General features: G+C 40.8%; 1 protein-coding gene across 2 annotated transcripts in view; it reads left to right on the forward strand.

The window, feature by feature from the left end:
* Positions 1-548: 548 nt before the first annotated feature.
* Positions 549-19,008, forward strand: part of SLC9A2 (solute carrier family 9 member A2) — a 95,239-nt gene continuing 76,779 nt past the window's right edge. The window contains exons 1-2 of one of the 2 annotated variants that reach the window (XM_032255566.1): positions 549-708; positions 1,606-1,822. In XM_032255566.1, coding sequence (XP_032111457.1) covers positions 1,660-1,822 — 163 coding nt within the window. In that variant the 5' untranslated portion in view covers positions 549-708; positions 1,606-1,659. Of the gene's footprint in view, positions 709-1,243; positions 1,823-19,008 lie in introns of those variants that run through there. The other variant, XM_032255565.1, reaches the window with a different exon arrangement.

Below are 19,008 nucleotides of genomic sequence, written 5' to 3' on the forward strand. Positions count from 1 at the left end.
CCTCTGCTGACATCTCACTGATTTTCTATGTTAGAACTTTGGGGAAAAAAAAAAAAAAAAGAAAGAAAGAAAATACTGCTTTGAAGGTCGAACTGCCTGGTGTTTGTTTAATAGTGAAAGCCACGTGTTTTGACACATCAAAGATAAAGAGAAGATTTTATTTCATAAATATCAAAGGAAAAACTCTCAGTTAATTGAATGGCAACTAGTCGCTTTTTGTGTTCATTTCAGTTTCTGGCGATAAAGATGCTCCAACAGCGAAATTGGAACCAGTGAAGAAGGCTGCGCTCTGAAGGAGAGAAAGGTTGGCTCTGCATGAGAAAGCCCTTTTAGATCCAGAGGAAAATCGCGCTTCCTTTCTTCTAACCATAGCCTGTCCTATAATTAGCGGAGCAAGTCAATCTGAGAGAGGCAAATCACTGGTTTTTCATGAAATAATTATATTTCTTATGCTCTTGGACATGTACACCTCTAAGCCTGAAAGCGGAGAAAGGCGTTTTGGTTTTACATGAGCTGGGGGAGGGAGAAGGAGAGTGGCAGCGACAGTGTAGCGATGGGTGAAAGCAGCACAGTGTGGCGGAGGAAAGAACAGGATCCCGTGGGGGCGTGGGAACACTGAGTTCCGCGCAAGGAGTTTCCCTGCGCAGAGCACCTTGTGCGCGAGTTAACTCTCGGAAGGAAGCAAAATGAGGCTTTTCTAAACTTTCGGTAAGTCCAGAGAGCCCCGTGCTGTGTCTTGGCCTCCGCAGCACCGGGCTGGGGTGACGGCACGCCTCCTCCACTCACCCGGGCTTCTCCTCCCAACCCCGAGTCTGTGGAGCCTCTCCGCGCGCCCAGCGCACCCGGGTGTCCCCTTGCAGTAGCCTGCGGTGGGGAGGGGCAGGGAAGGGCGCGAGGCGTGGGTAGCGCCGGTCCCTTCACTGGGTGGACGCCCGACGCTGCCTCCGGGGCGGAGACAGCTCCGGCCACCATGAGCCCGGTGCCGCGATTCCACCCACAGTTCACCAGCTCTGGGGGTGGCAGGTCTTGGCGCGCGGCGCCAACGCGAAGGGAGCACAGCCATCGCCCCCGCCGTCACTGGGGCCTCGCGTCGCCCGCGGGCTCGGGCAGGTGCGCGGTGTACCGGCCGGGTCCCCTTGTCCTCCTGCCCGGCGGCTTGGGCGCCGCGCCCGCCCCGCCCCCGCCCCCGCCCCCGCCCGCGGGCCGCCCTGGGCAGGGCCTGCATGCAGCAGTAGCAGGACAGTCGCGGACTGGCATGGGCTGGCGGCCGGCGGCGGAGGGCGGCTGAGGGCTGCTGAGAGTCAGTGCGGTGGCCTCTCGTCGCCCTGCACGTGCCCCACCAGGCAGTGCGCCTGTTCGCAGCGAGGACCTAGCTCTCTGGTTGCAGAGACCGGGTCCCTTAGCGGCGGCTGGGGGCTGTCGCTGCCCTGCTCAGCACCGGGAGGGGCGGAGCGGACGGCACTACCGGGGCGCGATGCGCTGAGGGCGCGGAGTGCCAAGCGCCGGGCCCCTTGGCGGCACCCGGCGGCACCCATGGAACTACTGGGCGACGGGAGGAGCCTGCGGGCGCCACCGCCTCAGCTGCTGCTGCTCCTGCTCCTGCAGGTGGCGGGGCCCGCGGGCACCCTGGCGGAGACCTTGCTGGACGCGCCAAGGGCCATGGGCACCAGCTCCAGCCCGCCCAGTCCTGCGAGTGTGGTGGCTCCCGGAACGACACCGTTTGAGGAGAGCCGGCTGCCCGTGTTTACCCTGGATTACCCCCATGTGCAGATCCCCTTCGAGATCACCCTGTGGATCCTGCTGGCCTCCCTGGCCAAGATTGGTGAGCAAGCTGGACTCGTGGGGAATGGGAGGGGGCAATCACTGGGGGACACCTGGAGGGTGACTGGGTCGGCCAGCTGACCTTTAGGCGTGACCACCTCATCCCGGAGTCAGGGCAGGGGCGACAGATAGAGCAGCTTCTTTTGGTTGAAAAGGACTCTAGGAAGAGCAGTTTTGCGTTTTGGTTCTTAAGTGAACATTGGTCTTGAAATGGCCCCAAAGTGTAAGTTCTACAGACTTAACGATTACTGCTTTCTTCTGCTGCACGGAACGCCACGTTTGTCAGCCCTCTGCTTGAGTTGAGTGAGACCTGTTTATTGACGTGTAAGAGTCTCACCTGCAGGGAGAGAGGCGCAGACCAACCCCGAAGCTATTTCTAATGTGATTAAAGCGCTGAATGCTGTAGGAGAGAGTCGCCTTGGCAGTGACACAGACCCTGCCATGCACCCGACTAAAGAGGTGCATGGAAGGAGACCAGGGCACCTGAGTGCCTGCATCTGCAGCAGGGACGCCCTGTCTCCTCCCCCTTTTGGGCTGAGGCAGTCAATCTCCAGGAAGCTTTTGCGTCGGGGTGGCTGAGGCCAGTGAGGGGAGAGGCACATTTAAAAATAACCTACTCTGGGCCCAGGACAATGGCCTAACCTGTAATCCCAGCACTTTGGGAGACCCAGATGTGAGGATCCCTTGAGACCAGGAGTTTAAGATGATCATGGGCAACATAGCAAGACCACACAATACAAAAAGAAAAAAGAAAAAGTAGCCTGGTGTTGTGGTGCACATCTGCATTCCCAGTTCCATGGAGGCTGAGGCGGGAGCCTGAGGGAAGAGGATCGCTTAAACTCCAGAGGTTGTGGTTGCAGTGAGCCATGAATGGCACCACTGCACATCAGCCTGGGCCACAGAGAGACAACTTGTCTCAGGAAAAAAAAAAAAATTACCCATTTTCACACCACCTTTAACTCTCATTTTGAAAGCAGAACCCTCAGAATGTATTTTCTCGTCTTCATTAGCCATGCCACAGAAACTTTTATGTTATGAGCATGGTGCTTTATAATATTTTTACTTTATATTTTAAAGACTTAAAAAAAAATCTTGAAATATATCGACTACTGTTATAATGATCCGAATAAGCTGTTAGGTCCAAAGACTGTATACATTATGTTCTACATCTTTACCTGTGAGATGAGGCAGATTTCCATAAAGAATGAAAAGATGCATTGCCTGCCATCTTCAGAGAGCTTATTGATCAGTGGAGAGAGGCGTACACACTATGCGATTATTGCCCAGGATGGTGCTAAGCAGGGTGAAACTCAGAAAAATGTAGTATGCCATTGCAGGGAAGCAGAGAGCACTTCCTCGTGTAGACCAAACATTTAAACTGGATTTCCCAGGAAGACCAGGATGTGGTCAGTTAGAGAGAAAAGGGAGCTACATTCCAGAGAGGAATGAACAAAGACACAAAGTGGGAGGGGAGTGCAAAGGTAGAAGGGATGGTTTGCAGGAGGGGGGAAGTTGTGGTAAGTAAACCGGAAGTAAATCTTCATGCCAGATAAAATTAATTAGATTCTATTCGTGGTGACTAAGAGAAATACATATTATTTAATGACTCTGCAGTCTGTAATTGCCTGGCTTTGACGTGGTTCTACTAGTTAAGTGTCTTAATTCCACTGAGAAATAGTACGAGATGGTCCTCCGCATCTACCGAGCAGATATGCATATTTTTGTAAATTTATTGCTTCTAATAATAATAATAATAAACTCAGATACCACAAGCCTGCCCTGTAGGGAGTGCCAGTATTAATACTCTACTTGGTAGAGGTGGAAATTTTGAGTGAGTTTGCACCCAGAAGCACGCAAAGTGGAGAGCCCAAATGAATGTCCTGTTCCCTGTCACTCTCTCTGAGCCTGGAGGCTCCATCACTGGAGGGCTGCTTCAGTGCCTGTTTCCATTACTGCTTCTCTGTTGTCATTTCTATTCCAACTCTCTCCTTTGTTTGCCATTCCTGATTATTTTAATCGGGTTAATTACAATAATAACAGCCGCTAGGAGCCACTTAAAGGCATTATCTCTAATTTTTACAATCACCATGCCGGGTAGGTGTTGATTTCTTGGTTTCATATCGGAGGAAATAAAGAAATGGGGTGATTAACTTCCTGGTAGGTGGTGAGCCAGAATTCCAGCCAGGTCTGTCTCATTTCTCATCTTCGTGTCTTTCCAGAAGGCTTGTTCTGCTGTGAGGATTAAATAAGAATGAGTTTCTAACATCCTTAGAACAAAGCTGGGCACACAGTAAGCACTCCATCACCTCATCTATACCGTCTTCATTAGTAGCAGTGAGGACAGCAGTACAGTCAGAGTAGCCATAGTAACCATGCAGTTTCTGGCACTACAGCACCTTTTCCACTGTTTACTGTCCTGGGCTGCCTCCTATCTCCTTTACTTCTGTCTTGACTTCAGCTTTCTGCAAGTGTTCTTATTCTGTGGGCTGCCTTTCTGCACTTGCTCTCTTTCTGTCCTGTTCCATTCATTTTATTGAACCATCTCACTTTATTGTGTGATGTTTTGTTAAAGGCATTCATGCTTGCTTGCATAAGAGTTTGCAGATGTATTTGTCCCTCCACTAGCATTTTCTTAGCCCAGATGTGATTGTTTTCCCTGGGACCCCTCTGTTCTAGTTGCCAGTTTCTGCTTTCTCCTGCCTTGTGCTTTGCTATGGGAATCATCACATATTGCACTTCCTGTCCTGCCCCAAATTCTGAGCATCTCTGGCTACTATTTTATCTTTCCTTTCTGCATCTGAGTGTCACAGAGATGATAATTTCCACCCAGAGAGGGGTCTGAACAGCCAAATGGAGACTACCGTGGGTCGGGTGAAGGGTATATTTCTCAGGACAGAAAATGGAGTTTTTGAGTCCAATGCTGGTGCTTGGGGTCTTTTCTCTAGGTTCTCCTGCATATACCCCAGCATTGTCCTGCAGCTTCCCCTGTGTTCCTAGAGGAGCCAGGAAATGCTCAGAAATCCCTACCCCTCCTTTTGCTCCCGGGGTTTTGAACTGTTTGGTTTTAAGCAAGACCGTCCTGGTGCTGTGGGACACTTTTGTACCCCATTAGACAGTCACCTAGTCATTTCTCTTTCAACATTTGCTCTGAAAAAGCTATTTTGGGGTGGTTTATATGACTTAAGTTGCTCATATTTGGGAATGAGGAGGAATTGAGCTGCGCAGGTGGATGTGAAACTGTGGGGTAATACAGGTGCTAACCCCTGCAAAATGCCATGGTTTCTATTTGGGGTACTTTTATGCCATTTGTGTAGTGTACCTGACCTTACCTAACTCAGAAAACATGGAGGCACATTGCTGGTAATTAATCTAAACATGGTTCAATTAACAGGCTCTCCAAAGTGGAGGCTCCAAATAACATTTGTAGAGGGGTTTAAATAATGCCTGGTGTTGAATTCAGAATAGTTTTCTAATATATTACATTATATATTATAAGCCAATATAATCTTAGAAATATTACAATCAGAAGTGAGAAAATGCATTTTTGGCCAAGTATTGAATGATTCAGCTTAACTCTTAATTGTTACATTTGATTATCAGGGAAAATCAACTTCCTAATTACTCGGTCAAGAAAAAGTAATTTTGTAGTTATAAAAATTGCCAAAATGATGATGATGATGGTGCTGATGATAAAAATGATGATGAGGGTTTTTGAGTAGGTCAAAAAAATTTTTTTAAGCACAGCAGATTTATTATACCTCGGAAAAGCTTTAAAAGTTTTGGCAAGAAATGTTTCCTCATTTGTTTTTTGGTTAGGTCCCCACACACGTGAACTCTTATTATTCTTTCACTTTGAATATTTATATTTTGAGCAACCGTGATTATTTTTACAGTTATAAATACACACATTGCTTGGTTAAATCCTGTACGAAGGAATGGAGTTCTGCAACCTGGAATAATGGGTAGCCGAAGAATTAAGATAATATTTTCTGGTGCGTTTCAAGATTGCCTCCTCGGATTTCTTAGCCCATGAAGTGACCCAGTGGGGTTTTTGCTGATTTGAGTGAACATTGGACATGGACTGTATTTATTCTCAAGGTTCAAGGACAAAGAACTGAGTATCTTGCTGTCTAAAGTAACAGAACTCCCTTCTTTGTCCTGGGGTTCCTCAAACATACCTTCCCATATCTTGAGGTCTTGTCATTTGCATCTCCTTTCAAATGTCACCGGCCACTCTGCTCTTTTTATTTTCTCTGCCCCTAAGTTGGAGTAGGATGCAGAATTTTCCACCTCCCTCTATTCTGCTGTCATGAAATTAAATAAATTATATTCTCATAATTTTAAGGGAAAGATAGAAAGCGGTTTGGCTCATGAAGACATCTCCCCTAGGATCCAGGATATCCTGAAATTGAGATATGAAACCTAAGAGTTTCATATCTATCTGAATTACAGAGATTTTGATCTCTGGAAAAACTTATCCTTGCCCTTAGTGTGTTTTACTTTGTCCTCTGGTTTTCCTGGGTATATTCATCAACTGGATGGTCAGTGGATGGAGCTCAGGGTCTTCACCTGCTATCTGAATCACGTCTCACTTTGAACATACTTCTAAATTCTCAAGAGTTCTGTGGCAGGTATTGGTTCCTAGTAAAGTTAAAAGAGGAGCACTGATTCCTTTCCTTCTCAAAGCCTCCATCTTCTCCCAGTGGGCTGCTCATACATTTTCTGTTCTCTGTCTGAAGGATGAATTCAACAGCTTTCTCATCTTCTCTAAAAACCAATTAGGATGTCTTCTAGAATTTCATCCCCACACTTTACCTCTGTTTTTGTTCCCTTTAAGATAATAGAAATTTTTATTACCAAATGAAAATGTTACATCGTACCAACTTCAGCAATGATAACAATACTCAGCTTTATTTCTTACAAAATTATTTCACCTGTCTTGAAGCCCTAAGATGTATACATTGAACTGTTTGCATGAAACTGTTCTGGCCAGGTGTGGTAGCTCACAACTGTGATCTCGGCACTTTGTGGGGCTGAGATGGATCACTTGAGGCCAGAAGTGAGACCTAATCGCTTCAAAACCTTTTTTTCTTTATTTTTTAAGATCCAGGTTTGGTGGCCTCTGCCTTTATTCTCAGTGACTCAAGAGACAGGCAGAAGGATCACTTGAGCTCAGGAGTTCAAGGTTACAGTGACCTGTGGTGGTGCCACTGCACTCCAGTGTGGGTGGGCAACAGACAGATGGAGCCCCAGCCCTGTGTACAATAGCAAAGACCTGGAACCAACACAAATACCCATCAATGGTAGACTGGACAAAGACAATGTAGTACATATACACCATGGAATACTACACAGTCATAAACAACAATGAGTTCATATCCTTTTAGGGACTTGGATGAATCTGGAAGCCATCATTCTCAGCAAACTGACATAAGAACAGAAAACCAAACACTGTATGTTTTCACTTATAGGTGGGTGTTGAACAATGAGAACACATGGACTTAGGGAGAGGAACATCACACACTGGGGGCAGTTGGGGGCGTAGGAGAGGGACAGCAGGGTTGGGTAGGGTGGGGAGGGATAACATGGGGAGAAATGCTGGATATAGTATACACCTAAAGTAAAATAAAAATAAAAATAAAAAAAATAAACCAAACTGTTCCTTGGATGCTATAAAAACTCACCAGTAAAACCAAGTGAATTTGATGGTTTTGGTTTTGACAGTTTTGATAGATTTGATATATTTGAACCAATGAGTGCATTGCTTGAATGTTTATAGTTCTATTTGGTTTATCTGTGTCTTCTGGGGTCAATTTTGGTAATTTGTATTTTTTATAAAATTATTATTTTGAGCTTTTAAAATTTATTGGAAGGAAGTTACTTCTGATTTAAAAGATCTCCATTTTACATGCATTTATGTTCTTTCTGTTTCTAACATTGTTTTTTTTTTTTTTTAACCTTGAGCAGGTATGCAGAAGTTTATCTGTTTGATACTTCATCAAAGAATTATCTTTTGGTTGGCTTCTAAGTTATCTGCTTCTGCTCTAACATTTATGATTCACTTACTTCTGCTTCCTTTGGGTTTATTTATTTAATTAATTATTGAATTGAAAACTTAATCCATTGTTTAGTTTACTTATGTTCTATTAATAAGTGAATTCCTGCCTTATAAGAGTAAGAAACACCAGTATTTAAAAACATAATTGACTTTTTTGGTATTATTTTTATGAATCCCTGAGATCCCAAATTGACATGCACTTATGCTAAAATGACATCAGTCTTATTAAAATAAACGAAAGTACTTCAGTAGATTACTTACTTATTGAAACTCCTAATAAGCCATTTCCACTAATCAATTTATCCAAAATATGAGTATTTGCTTCTTTTCATTTAATTCAAATCTATGATATACTGTATACTTAAGATTCTGTCACAAACTAAACATATTCATAATGCTCAAAGTTTATGTAAATTTATCTTTTTATACAAATAACAATAAAGAGAATTATAAAGACAAAATATTTCAGGGAAATTATGCAAATGACATATCAGTTTCTGAATACATTGCATGATATATTTACTGCTGTTAAGTAGGAGACCATGGGTGTTCTGAAAGGATTACTTAACACAGCATACCAGTGATAAAACTGGAATGATGACTGCTTTTCATGGATCTCATCTCAAGATGCTCAGAGTCCATAAAACCAATTTGATCTTCATGGAGCCACAGGAATGCTTCATAAACTAAAACAGGATTATTCAATGAAAATATTCTTAAAGATGAATTCTCATGATCCAAGTGGGTACATTTTGGAAGAATGTCAGTATATGTATTTAAGGCTAGAAACAGACCCCTTTTTCCTACTGTAGTTATACTGTGCTGTTTTGATATGCGGGGTTTTCACTGTCACTCAGCTCTCAGTATTTTTAAACCCCCTTGTGATATTTTATTCTAACTTAATAATTAGTTAGAATTTTACTTCTCAGTTAAAGAATTTATGGAGATTTGGTTTTTTTGTTGTCATTGTTGGTTTTAGAGCTAGGTTCTCACTATGTTGCCGTGGCTGCTCTCAAACTCCTTAGCTCAAATGATTGTCCCACTTCAGCCTTCCAAGTAGCTGTGACTATAGGTGTGCACCACCATGCCCAGTTGCTTTTTATTTTATTCACATTTTATTGCACTTTGGTTAGATAGGTATAATACTGATTGGGTATTATAGTGTTGGTTTTAGTTTGGATTTAGTGTTGATTGTGATGTCCTCTATGGCTTATTTTATGGAAATTTTTAAATCTTTAATTTCCATTTATACTTGAAAAAGAATGTGTATTCTCTATTTATTGTGTACAGGATTTTATATACTTACATGTATATGTATACAGACACACAGAGTCTACATAAAATTTCTAATTTTGGTGTTAAAATCTTCAATAGCATTACCAGTTTTTGACTACTTTATCAGTTCCTGGGGTACATTAAAATCACTTCTAAGATTGTAATGACAATTACTATTTGTAATTGTTTCAATTTTTGCTTTGTTTTGATGCTATGTTATTACATACTCATTCAATATTGTTACATCTTCAGAGTGAGTTCTCCCTTTAATTATTAAGTTTTTAACTTCCTTATTTCCAGTACTTGTGGCTCAAAGTGTATTTTTGTCAGATAAAACTATTACTGTTTAAAAGAAAGCTAGACTTTGCACATATACTTTTTTCCATATCTGTTTTCTATATCTGCATTTTACAGGTTCATATTTTTATACTTTTACTATCAAATGAATTGGGTCATTTTCATTTTGATATGCCTCATTAAACCACATAGACCCATTTTGATATGCCTCATTAAACCACATATATCTGGATTTTGCATCTTTAAACTTTTTAAATCACTGTAGTTTAAAAAGAGAAATATAATTACACTTACTGTGAATTATGATACATTTTGACTTATTTTGCTCTCTGTTTACTTTGCTTTTACTTGGTGTCCTAATCTTGCTTTCTTGCCATGTTTTGGCTTGATTGATTTCTCTTTTTTATTTGTTTTTTATACATAATTATATATTCTATTTCTATTCTTTTTAAGGTTACTATTCAGCTTTAGTGTGATTATCTGATTTAACAGGAGTCAACCAGACTACCATGGCTCACATCTCAGATACATATTCCTACGTATTTTGTAGTTGTGTGATTTCAAGTATATAACTTAAACTCTTGGGGCTCAGTACCCCTGGCAGTCAAGTGAGGACAATAAAAGTGCCAATGTCATACATAGGCTGCTGTGTGAAGTAAATTAGCTAATACAGGTAAAGTGTTAAAATAATTTCATGGAACATAAAGGTATAAAATAGGTTCCTAGGACATAAAAGTATTTCCTATTTTTATTATCTTCTTCCTAATACTTGAACTTTTAAAAATTCTAACTGCCTATTTCAGAATTATAATATTTTGTCATAATTCATATTTGGATTGTATCTAACTTCCTCCAAATTAGTTTTTACTTTGTATAAGAAGTAGTTATATAGATTTGCAAACATGTTTTCCAGTTTTTCTTTATTTTTTATCTCTTTCTGCCTAGTGGATTGTTTTTTGTTTGTGTTTGTTTTTACTGATGTATATCCTTTAGTGGATACTTCAGGGAAGGCTTAGTCTTATATGAAAACATCTTTATTTTGATTATACTCTTAAAGGATAATATAACCAAGTGTAGGATTTGGTGTTATCATCACTTGTCACGTGGAATATATTACTTCAATACTTTTTGTCCTCTTTTGTTGGTAGGTAGAATTATGTTGTTACACTGCCTTTTGATATTAATTTGACTGATATCTCTGGTTTCATTTAAGTTTTTAAAATTGTTTCTGATATTCTGCTATTTTCTCAATGTGTCTAAGTGTAGATTTACTTTATTTTTCTTGCTCAGAACTTGTTATACTTCCATGCTTCTTAACTGCTGTTTCTTGTTTTTCGTCTCTTCATTGCTGTGGTATTTCTTGGTGATTTTATTTAATCTTTTTTCCAGCTTACCATATTTTACTCTCAGTGCATTTCCAATCTGTGGTTAACCTACTCACTGGATTTTTAGTTTTAATTATATTTTCATTTAAGCTTTTTCAAGTCTATCTGTGTTTTGTTCATGCTGTTATATTATGCAATTATAGTAATTAGTGGTTTTATTCCTCTTTTTATTGCCTTCTTTAAACTATATACATTTTATAGTCCCTTTCGGATTGTTCTGTTATTTCTAGTACTTGGGGTGCGAATTCTTATATTTATCCATTCACTGACTTTCTTTTCAATATGTATGTAGATTATAGTTTTAATTATGAGCTTAATTCAGCAGGGGGTGTTTATTTGGTAAATGTCTGTTTTCTTTTAGTTGTAAAATGTTCTTACAAAATGGTTTGGAGTGTGATTCTTGCTGGACCTAGGGTTTCAATGATTTGTTTTTACTGTTTGTTTCTTAGCTTGGTTTTCCTATGTGATTCAAGTACTGTAGATACTGACTTAATACCTGTGTGTGGTATAGACCTGGAATTTTATACTTCGTGGGTGAATTTCCCCCTGGCTCAAAGCCATAAGGAGTTGACACATTTCTTTTCCTTCCTTTTTTCCTTGGCTAAAAGCACTTTTTTTTCCTAGTATTTAATTATTTAGGACAATGTAGCTCTAGGAAATTCAGGAATTTATTCAAGTGGTCTTTCTTTAGTGGTCTGAAGTCAAATTTCCCGTCCTCATGTAGGTGTTAAAATGTCAGATCCCAGCACATAGGTCATGCATCTATGTCAGGAATTTCCCTTGTTCACTGTGACTTCAAATCCTACTGACATATCTCGTTTTGATTTTCTTATTTCTTGCCTCCTAGACTTTTTCCTTTATTTTGAACTTGGATAGATATTAATATTTTATGTAGTAGTAATGAGGAGACACCATTTGTGTCCAAATTGCTGGATATCTCTGACATTTTACACAGTATGTTTTAAGGATATACTTTCTACAGAATGTTTAAAGTTCATGGTTATGTTATCATAATGGCTTCTCTTTAATGTAAGGTAAAAATAATGTGTACTTTCCTAGTTTTCTATAGGAAGATGTAGGGGTGTAACTGTACTGCTTCTGCTTTATTTTGTGTATTTTCATGCTTGTGTAGAAGAGGAATAGCTTAGCAGTTGACAAAGTGTTCACCCTAAGTTTTGGGAAAGATCCCCCCAGATTAGAAGTAGGAAGACTCTGTCGTAATTCTACTTCTGCCATTAACTTGGTCTTATGACCCTGACATGTATTCATGTACTTGGTTCTTCCATTTAATTAATGAAAGTGGGGATATATGTATCTGTCCTATCTGTTTAATATTTCCATCAGGATAATATAAGATTGTCTGCAAGGGAGGACATCATTTATAACAAAGCTGTTACTTTTACAGCAAAAGAGACTTAAGCCAAGAGAAGCATGTGTGTATTATATTAAAGTGATGTGTGGACCTGGGCGTATTGTCATTATAAATGATAGATGTACAATTATAGCTTATTCTCTTGCAATTATGTCTTTTAAATATATGAGTCATAATTGATGCACTTTCTGCAACAGTCCTGTGCATTGTTTATCACTGTACATGGGCTTTGTCATCTTGATTTGTCAAATTCATCCCTTGTTTGAAGACAACTTGTATTCCTCTTCCTCTCTAATAATTCCCGTGGGTAGGGCAGGGGAATTCCACCAAAAGATCTTTGTATGACTGTGACAAGCATACTTTCCAGGTGACTTTCACGTTATTAGTTTGTGTTGGCACACAAAGGCTCACATGGAAAAGACACAAAAGAAAAATCAAACTCACAATACATTTAGAAATTTCACCTAAAAATGAATCAGATTACACCTGTCTGCTCCGTATAAAGGTTTTACTATCCATAGAAAGTTCTTTAGAAAATCACATGGCAGTGAAAAGACCCCATAGCCATATTTTTGTGACTCTGCCTCCGGTTGCTTTTCCCAGTTCCTGGGCCTGTTTCCTGGGGACCCACTGGCCGGGAAACCTGAGCAGTGTAATGCAACCAGTGGTGCATTTTCTTGTAGCACAGAAGGGTGGAGATGGGTGAGACTCGGTAATCCCTCTATCACGGTTTCTTTAATAAAATAATAATAGCTAACAAGGACAGAACACTATTCTCTGCTAGGTATTTGAGGCAAGTGCTTTACATTCACTGTTTTATTTAATCCTCATGGTAATTATGGGGGAGGTAAGCACCATTATTATTCCCAGTTTTAAAAAATAGATGAGGAGAAGAGTTTAGGGAGCTTAGGTAACTTGTCCAAGGTGTCAGCTATCAAGTGGCAGAGGTGGGGCAACAGCTTGTTCTTTATCACTTGGGTGTGTCTTGCTCGGCCCCCTACCTCTCACGGGAAAGAATATTAAGGTACCGTACTTCCGGTGTGGTTTCCCACACTTTACCCACTCTTAACCTGGAGCCAGAGGCCTGCATTTGAGTCTCATGCTTGACTGGTAGGTCTCATTATGACAGTCTCAGATTACTGTTGTAAACTCACACAATAATAATAGCCAGCCTCCTTCGTGTTATTCTGTGAGGACCAACCGAAGTAATACATGGAGAAAGTCCATTCCAACCCCAAAGTTAGGATTAATATGACCTCACAACAACTCTAAACCGGGTAGGGACAAAAAGAGCTAAGGAAGAGGTCGGGTAGTGGAACTCAGATGTACCATAGCTGGACCATGAGTCTAGAATTTCAGAATCTTGGCCTGGTCTTTTCCATCATCCATGACACACAGAACACAAAATTTTAATGGTTTTGAGATACATATTTAACACGTTAAGTATTCATAGGTTAAGGAAAGGTTCAAGCCATGTAACTTAAGCTATCATGTAGATTTTAATAAATTCGACCACAACAGATTTACAGGAGAAAAGATGTTAAATATATTTCATTGTTACACACACATACACATGCATTACACATGCAAACAGGCACATATATAGAGAGATGCACACATAAATGACATTCATTAGAATGTGGGCTCAATGAGGGAAAGGACTTTGTGTTTGATTCATCATCTGGAACAATACCTGGTACATAGTACAAACTCAATAAATAATTACTGAGTAAATGAGTGACTCAATAACATTTAGAGAAACTCTTTTTCACCACACTTTAATGATGTAATTAAAGTTACCACACTCCCTGGTTGTCCATGATATTTATGGTTTACATTTGTTACCAATGTCTCATCACATATATTATTATTGTGTCATTTCACTCTCAAATATCCTCATTTGGATGTTAATTTGATCATTCTATTATAGTGCATATACTATTATTGGATATACTTTTAATGGTATCTTAAGCTCTGCTGTCCAAAATCCCAGCCCTGCTACTTACTAGCTGTGCATTTGGGTGAGTCAACTAACTTCTCTAACCTCTGTTATTTCATCAGTAAAATGAGCTCATAGTAGTAGCTTCTTCATCAGGTTGTTGTGAGGATCCAGTTAGTACATTTACAGAACTTACTACTTTATAGACCTTGGAAATTTGGATAGTTGTTTCCTTTTCCCCAATGTATAATAGTATTATACCATGAATATCTCTTGTGTCCATTTTCTCCATAGCAAGTTGTTAGATGTACTGATCTTCTGCCGTTGGTATTATGAATAGGTTTCTTTCTAAATCATACATATGTCAGCATCTAAAATATGTTGCATAAGTTTAAAAAATCATTTTTTTTCTGCTTTTGCTAAGTTAGTTTGCAGTGTAAAGAAAGGCAATGCACACCTTTTTTAAAATTCCAGGTTCTTGTCTTGGAAAATGAAAGGTGAGCAGCCAGGCATAATTGGTGGAGGGCAGAAAAAAGACCAGGCATGCAGGACTCACAGTCAGCTGAGACTCCCTGTAGGAGTAGGCTCTCTTGTTGACCTTCCTCCGGACACTTTCTGGAAAGCCCGGAGCTTCTGGATCTTCTCTGTGTCATCAGGGTTCACAGATGCATCAGCTCACACATTTGGAATAAGCACGTTGTGCAGCAGTTGCTTTCCTAGGCCTTTCGTGCTTTTTTACAAAGAGTGTTTCTTTCAGAATCTAGATGGGGAAGAATGTTAAAGCAAAGTGCTGCCTAAAGTAATTATTGCTATTTTAGAAATGTCAATCCCCACTTTTCACTACCAGTATTCTAAGGCAGAATCATGCATCGGCTGACTGTACATTTTTGTCTTACGGAACACTGGAATGGTGAGGAGAAACGATACTGAGAAATTGAGGCCCCTTCTTTTCTATCTGATTGAAAGTCTTGGTGTTCAGGGTTGGGAAGGATACATTGTCAGTGTCAACACGCCTGGTCTGCTTACTGAGGAGAATGGCAGCATTCTTTGTGTGTTCGCTCGTGAAGTTTCTGGATGAGTATGAAACATGCTGACTCCGGCTCGAAGAGCTTTAAAGGGAAATAAGAATACATGTGCACCTGTGTGCAGTAGCCCAAGTTTCTCTGTATCCTGTTGCCCAGGTTTTGCTTTCATTTGAGCTATTTATCACTCTCCGACATGTGATTATTTATGTGTGAGTTAGCTGTTCACTCGCTGTTCATCCCTCTTCAAGAGAGGCTCCAAGGGCATGGGCATCTTTTTAAAAATGTTATGGCTTACGATTTATATAGTTAAAATCAAGTAACACTGTTTTGTACTTTCTTTTTTTAAAAATCTTTTTCTTTTTATTTGGTTTTGTTTCAATTTTCTGTTTTGAAGTCACTAAAACGAGGGAGCTGTTACTGTTCCTAAATCTTGGAGCAAAAATGAGTATAATTGGCAAGACTCTAGTCCTGTTTTCCCACTGAATGTGTTAGTAGGTTTGACCATTGTTTTAATGGAACGTATTAATTATGATGACTGTGGAACGATACGGAACTGTAAGAATCTCCATGTATGCATAAAATGCACATCCCAATACTCATCGAAATCCCTTTCATCTTTGCAACCATAGCAAATGGGAAGGCACATGGATATACAAAGACCACCAACTTGGTAAGAGAAGTCAGGAAGGAGGCAAAGGAATGAAAAGGATAGGGTTCTAGCAAGCTTGGAAAATGGAGTTATTTACCAAATGGGGTAGTTTCTTAGTTTAGCCTGAGCCAACAGTGTGCAAATATTTCCCTGCCATACAAATAACTGGTGACTCCAGTTAAGCGTTAGCAACCATTTAATTGAAAAATGAAATTAGGTAGAAATTACTGGCAATTGTGGGTTCCTTCACTATAATTTCATCTATATATTTTGAGTGGTAAATTTGTTTAGAAGGCAAACTCTTGAAGGAATAGGAACCAGAAAACAGAAAATATGGTTCCCACGCAAAGCAACTGGGGGGTGGGGTAGAGTCCCTGGAAAACCTTATATGGCTTAATGATAGCAGTGTGCAAACAGCAAAGTCAAAATTGGCATAAATCATTTACTAACACATGGGTTGAGAGAATGATAAATCCTGAGATTTAACGCCTAGCCCAGGGCAGTAGAATAAAAATTGCTTTCAACTGTTGGCTGGCATGGAAAGTTTTGAATCTAGGTAAACCGAGTCTTTATCACCACTGGCCTGCCCTAGTGGCCCCTTCCTCAGTTTAACTAAACTATGCAAAGGATCTGTTCAGAAATAGTCAATAGAACTTGTCAACTCCCTGGACTCTGTAATTCCTCCTAAACAATGCCTAGGCACTGGCAAGTTTTACCTTCAGAATAATCTCTTCAAATCGAATCCTTTCTTGGTCAAACCCCATCATCAGATTGTGTTTCTAAAATCTGAGGGTCAGGGGAAAGGAAGAAAAGAAAAAGCGGAGGGCCTCAAGCCTTGAGGAGATGACAAAGTTAAAGATGTTTGGAATTGCAGAAGATCCGCTGAGTCTGTTGCATAGCTGTGAGACCTAAACCTGCAGTCCTAACAGACTGAGAGCAAGCTCTGTGACCGCTTCACGTGCAGCTCCTCACAGGAAACTTGAGTCCCAGAACTTTCTAAATAAGAATATCCCATGTGTCCAAGGGCAGCTCTCAGTATTTAATAGCAAGGATCTTGTTTCCCACCTGGCTGTATTAGAAATTCCCTTGCCATCTGTAGAGTCCTTTTCTTGGCTTAGGGAGACACACGTTTCACACCCAGATAGAATACATGCTGAAATACTTTGAAAACTGGCCAGTGCCATCATTATTATTTCCTGGGGCAGAGGTTGCAGTGCCAGCAAAATTGAGCCAGTGATCATTTCCGTGTTGTCCAATGGTGTGCGTTAAGGAAAGAATATAATGCAGGCAGTGAGGTAGCCAGGGCATGAGTCAAATCCTGTGCCCAACCCTTGCTTGGGTATCAGAGTAGGATTCAGCTGCCTCCAGTGAAAAAGAGAATCCCAGGGTGCCAGAGCTACTCCCATCCCCCATAAGGTCTCCCAGCCTGCAGAGATAAACTTTATCAACTCTGTGCTCTCTTGGACCCACCAGAGATCTCACCCCATTGACAGAATCCAACTGCAGCACCCCAGCTGGGAGAGGGAAGCACCTCTGGCCCCTGAGGAGCTGGCCCCTCACTCATCTGCTTAAGGATGGGAAACCTGTCACTTAATTCATGGAATCTCTGCCTAAGTTGTGTTTGTTCTCATTGCTGTGGTTGAGACTAGAAGGTAGGAGTCTGAGAAGATTTGTTCTGCCTTGATCTCCATTGCAGTGTAAGTAGTGTCTGATGCCTGATGTTTGGGCCTGAGGTCGTCTAGACACATAGCAGTCAGTGTGGGCCCTATTGGTGCCACTGCATTTCCTGAGAGATCGGAGGGGTGGGATATTAGGGGAGCAAGCTGGACAGCTAGCTCTTGTCCTGCCCGACCTCCATCTGACGGCCACTTTGCAGAAATTGGCATAAGGTGGGTGAAAAAAAAACCCAGTTTTGCTGATTTTCCAAGATAACTTGGACCGAATAATTTACATGTAGGTCTTCTGAGTTTTTCAATATGAGCTCAATATTTGAACCTACCAGACAGGCGTAACAGAAGATCCATGCAGGCCATGGTGGCTCATGGCCTGCAAGCTCACAAACTCTGCTTCAGACTTTTTCATGTTACATGAAATTTTACTTCTTGTATTTATACCTGGGTATATATTAAAGGGCTGAGCTGATTGTGTGGGACACTTTGGCACTCAGGATAAATTGGTATATGTTTTATATAGTCAAGTTAACACTGATCAAAATGAGTACTATTCTCAGAAATTGATCATGTTACAAAAAGAGAAATAAATGGAAATGGCTGATGTGCTCTGACCATTGACAAATGTGAGAAGGTCACTACGGAATATCTAAGGGAAAAGAGTTCATGTTCCCTCCTTGAATAGGAAGCACAAGCTGAAGAGAAGCTGAGCTGGGATTGCACTAAGGAGGCACTGTGCTAAGCCACACAATGAGTTCATCATCTATGAAAGGTAAACTCTATGGTACATCAGTCATCATCCTGACAATTACTGATATCTTGAATGAACGTGTTCCTTAACGCTCACTAAAGAGAGACACTTTCCACTGCTTCTTGGCCTTGTGATAAAGTGTGGAGAGGCACTTTCCTTTGAAAATGTCTGTGAGTCTGGCACAGTGGCTTATGCCTGTAATTCCAACACTTAGGGAGGCCAAGGCAGGAGAATTGCTTGAGGCCAGGAGTTTGAGAAAATGTATCTGTGAGTAAAATCAATGAATTTAACAGTTTTAAAAGAAAATAAAAACTTTAAAAACTATTTTGTGCTCTTTTTCACTGAGTGTTACTTCACATAAATCCAGGAGCGATGGCTCATGCCCGTAATCCCAACACTTTGGGAAGGTGAGGTGGGAGGATCCCTTGAAAGCAGGAGTTTGTGACCAGCATGGTCAACATAGTGAGACCTTGTGTATACAAAAAAAAAAAATTAAAAATTCAGCCAGGTGTGGTGGTGTGCACCTGTAGTTCTACATACTCAGGAGGCTGAGGCAAGAGCATTTCTTGGGCATAGGAGCTGGAGGCTGCAGTGAGTTATGATTGCACTACTGCACACCAACCTGAGTGACAGAATGAAACCCTGTCTAAAAGAATAGAAACCCACAGAAGAACTGATGTAATAAACATACGTGATGTGGTAGAGCATAATATCATGTTAATAGGGTATCATTCACACATTTTCCTATTCTTTGACATTTTGCTAT

Source organism: Sapajus apella, unplaced genomic scaffold (assembly GCF_009761245.1).
Source record: "Sapajus apella isolate SASKATOON/1434 unplaced genomic scaffold, GSC_monkey_1.0 scaffold89, whole genome shotgun sequence".
Lineage (NCBI taxonomy): Eukaryota > Metazoa > Chordata > Mammalia > Primates > Cebidae > Sapajus > Sapajus apella.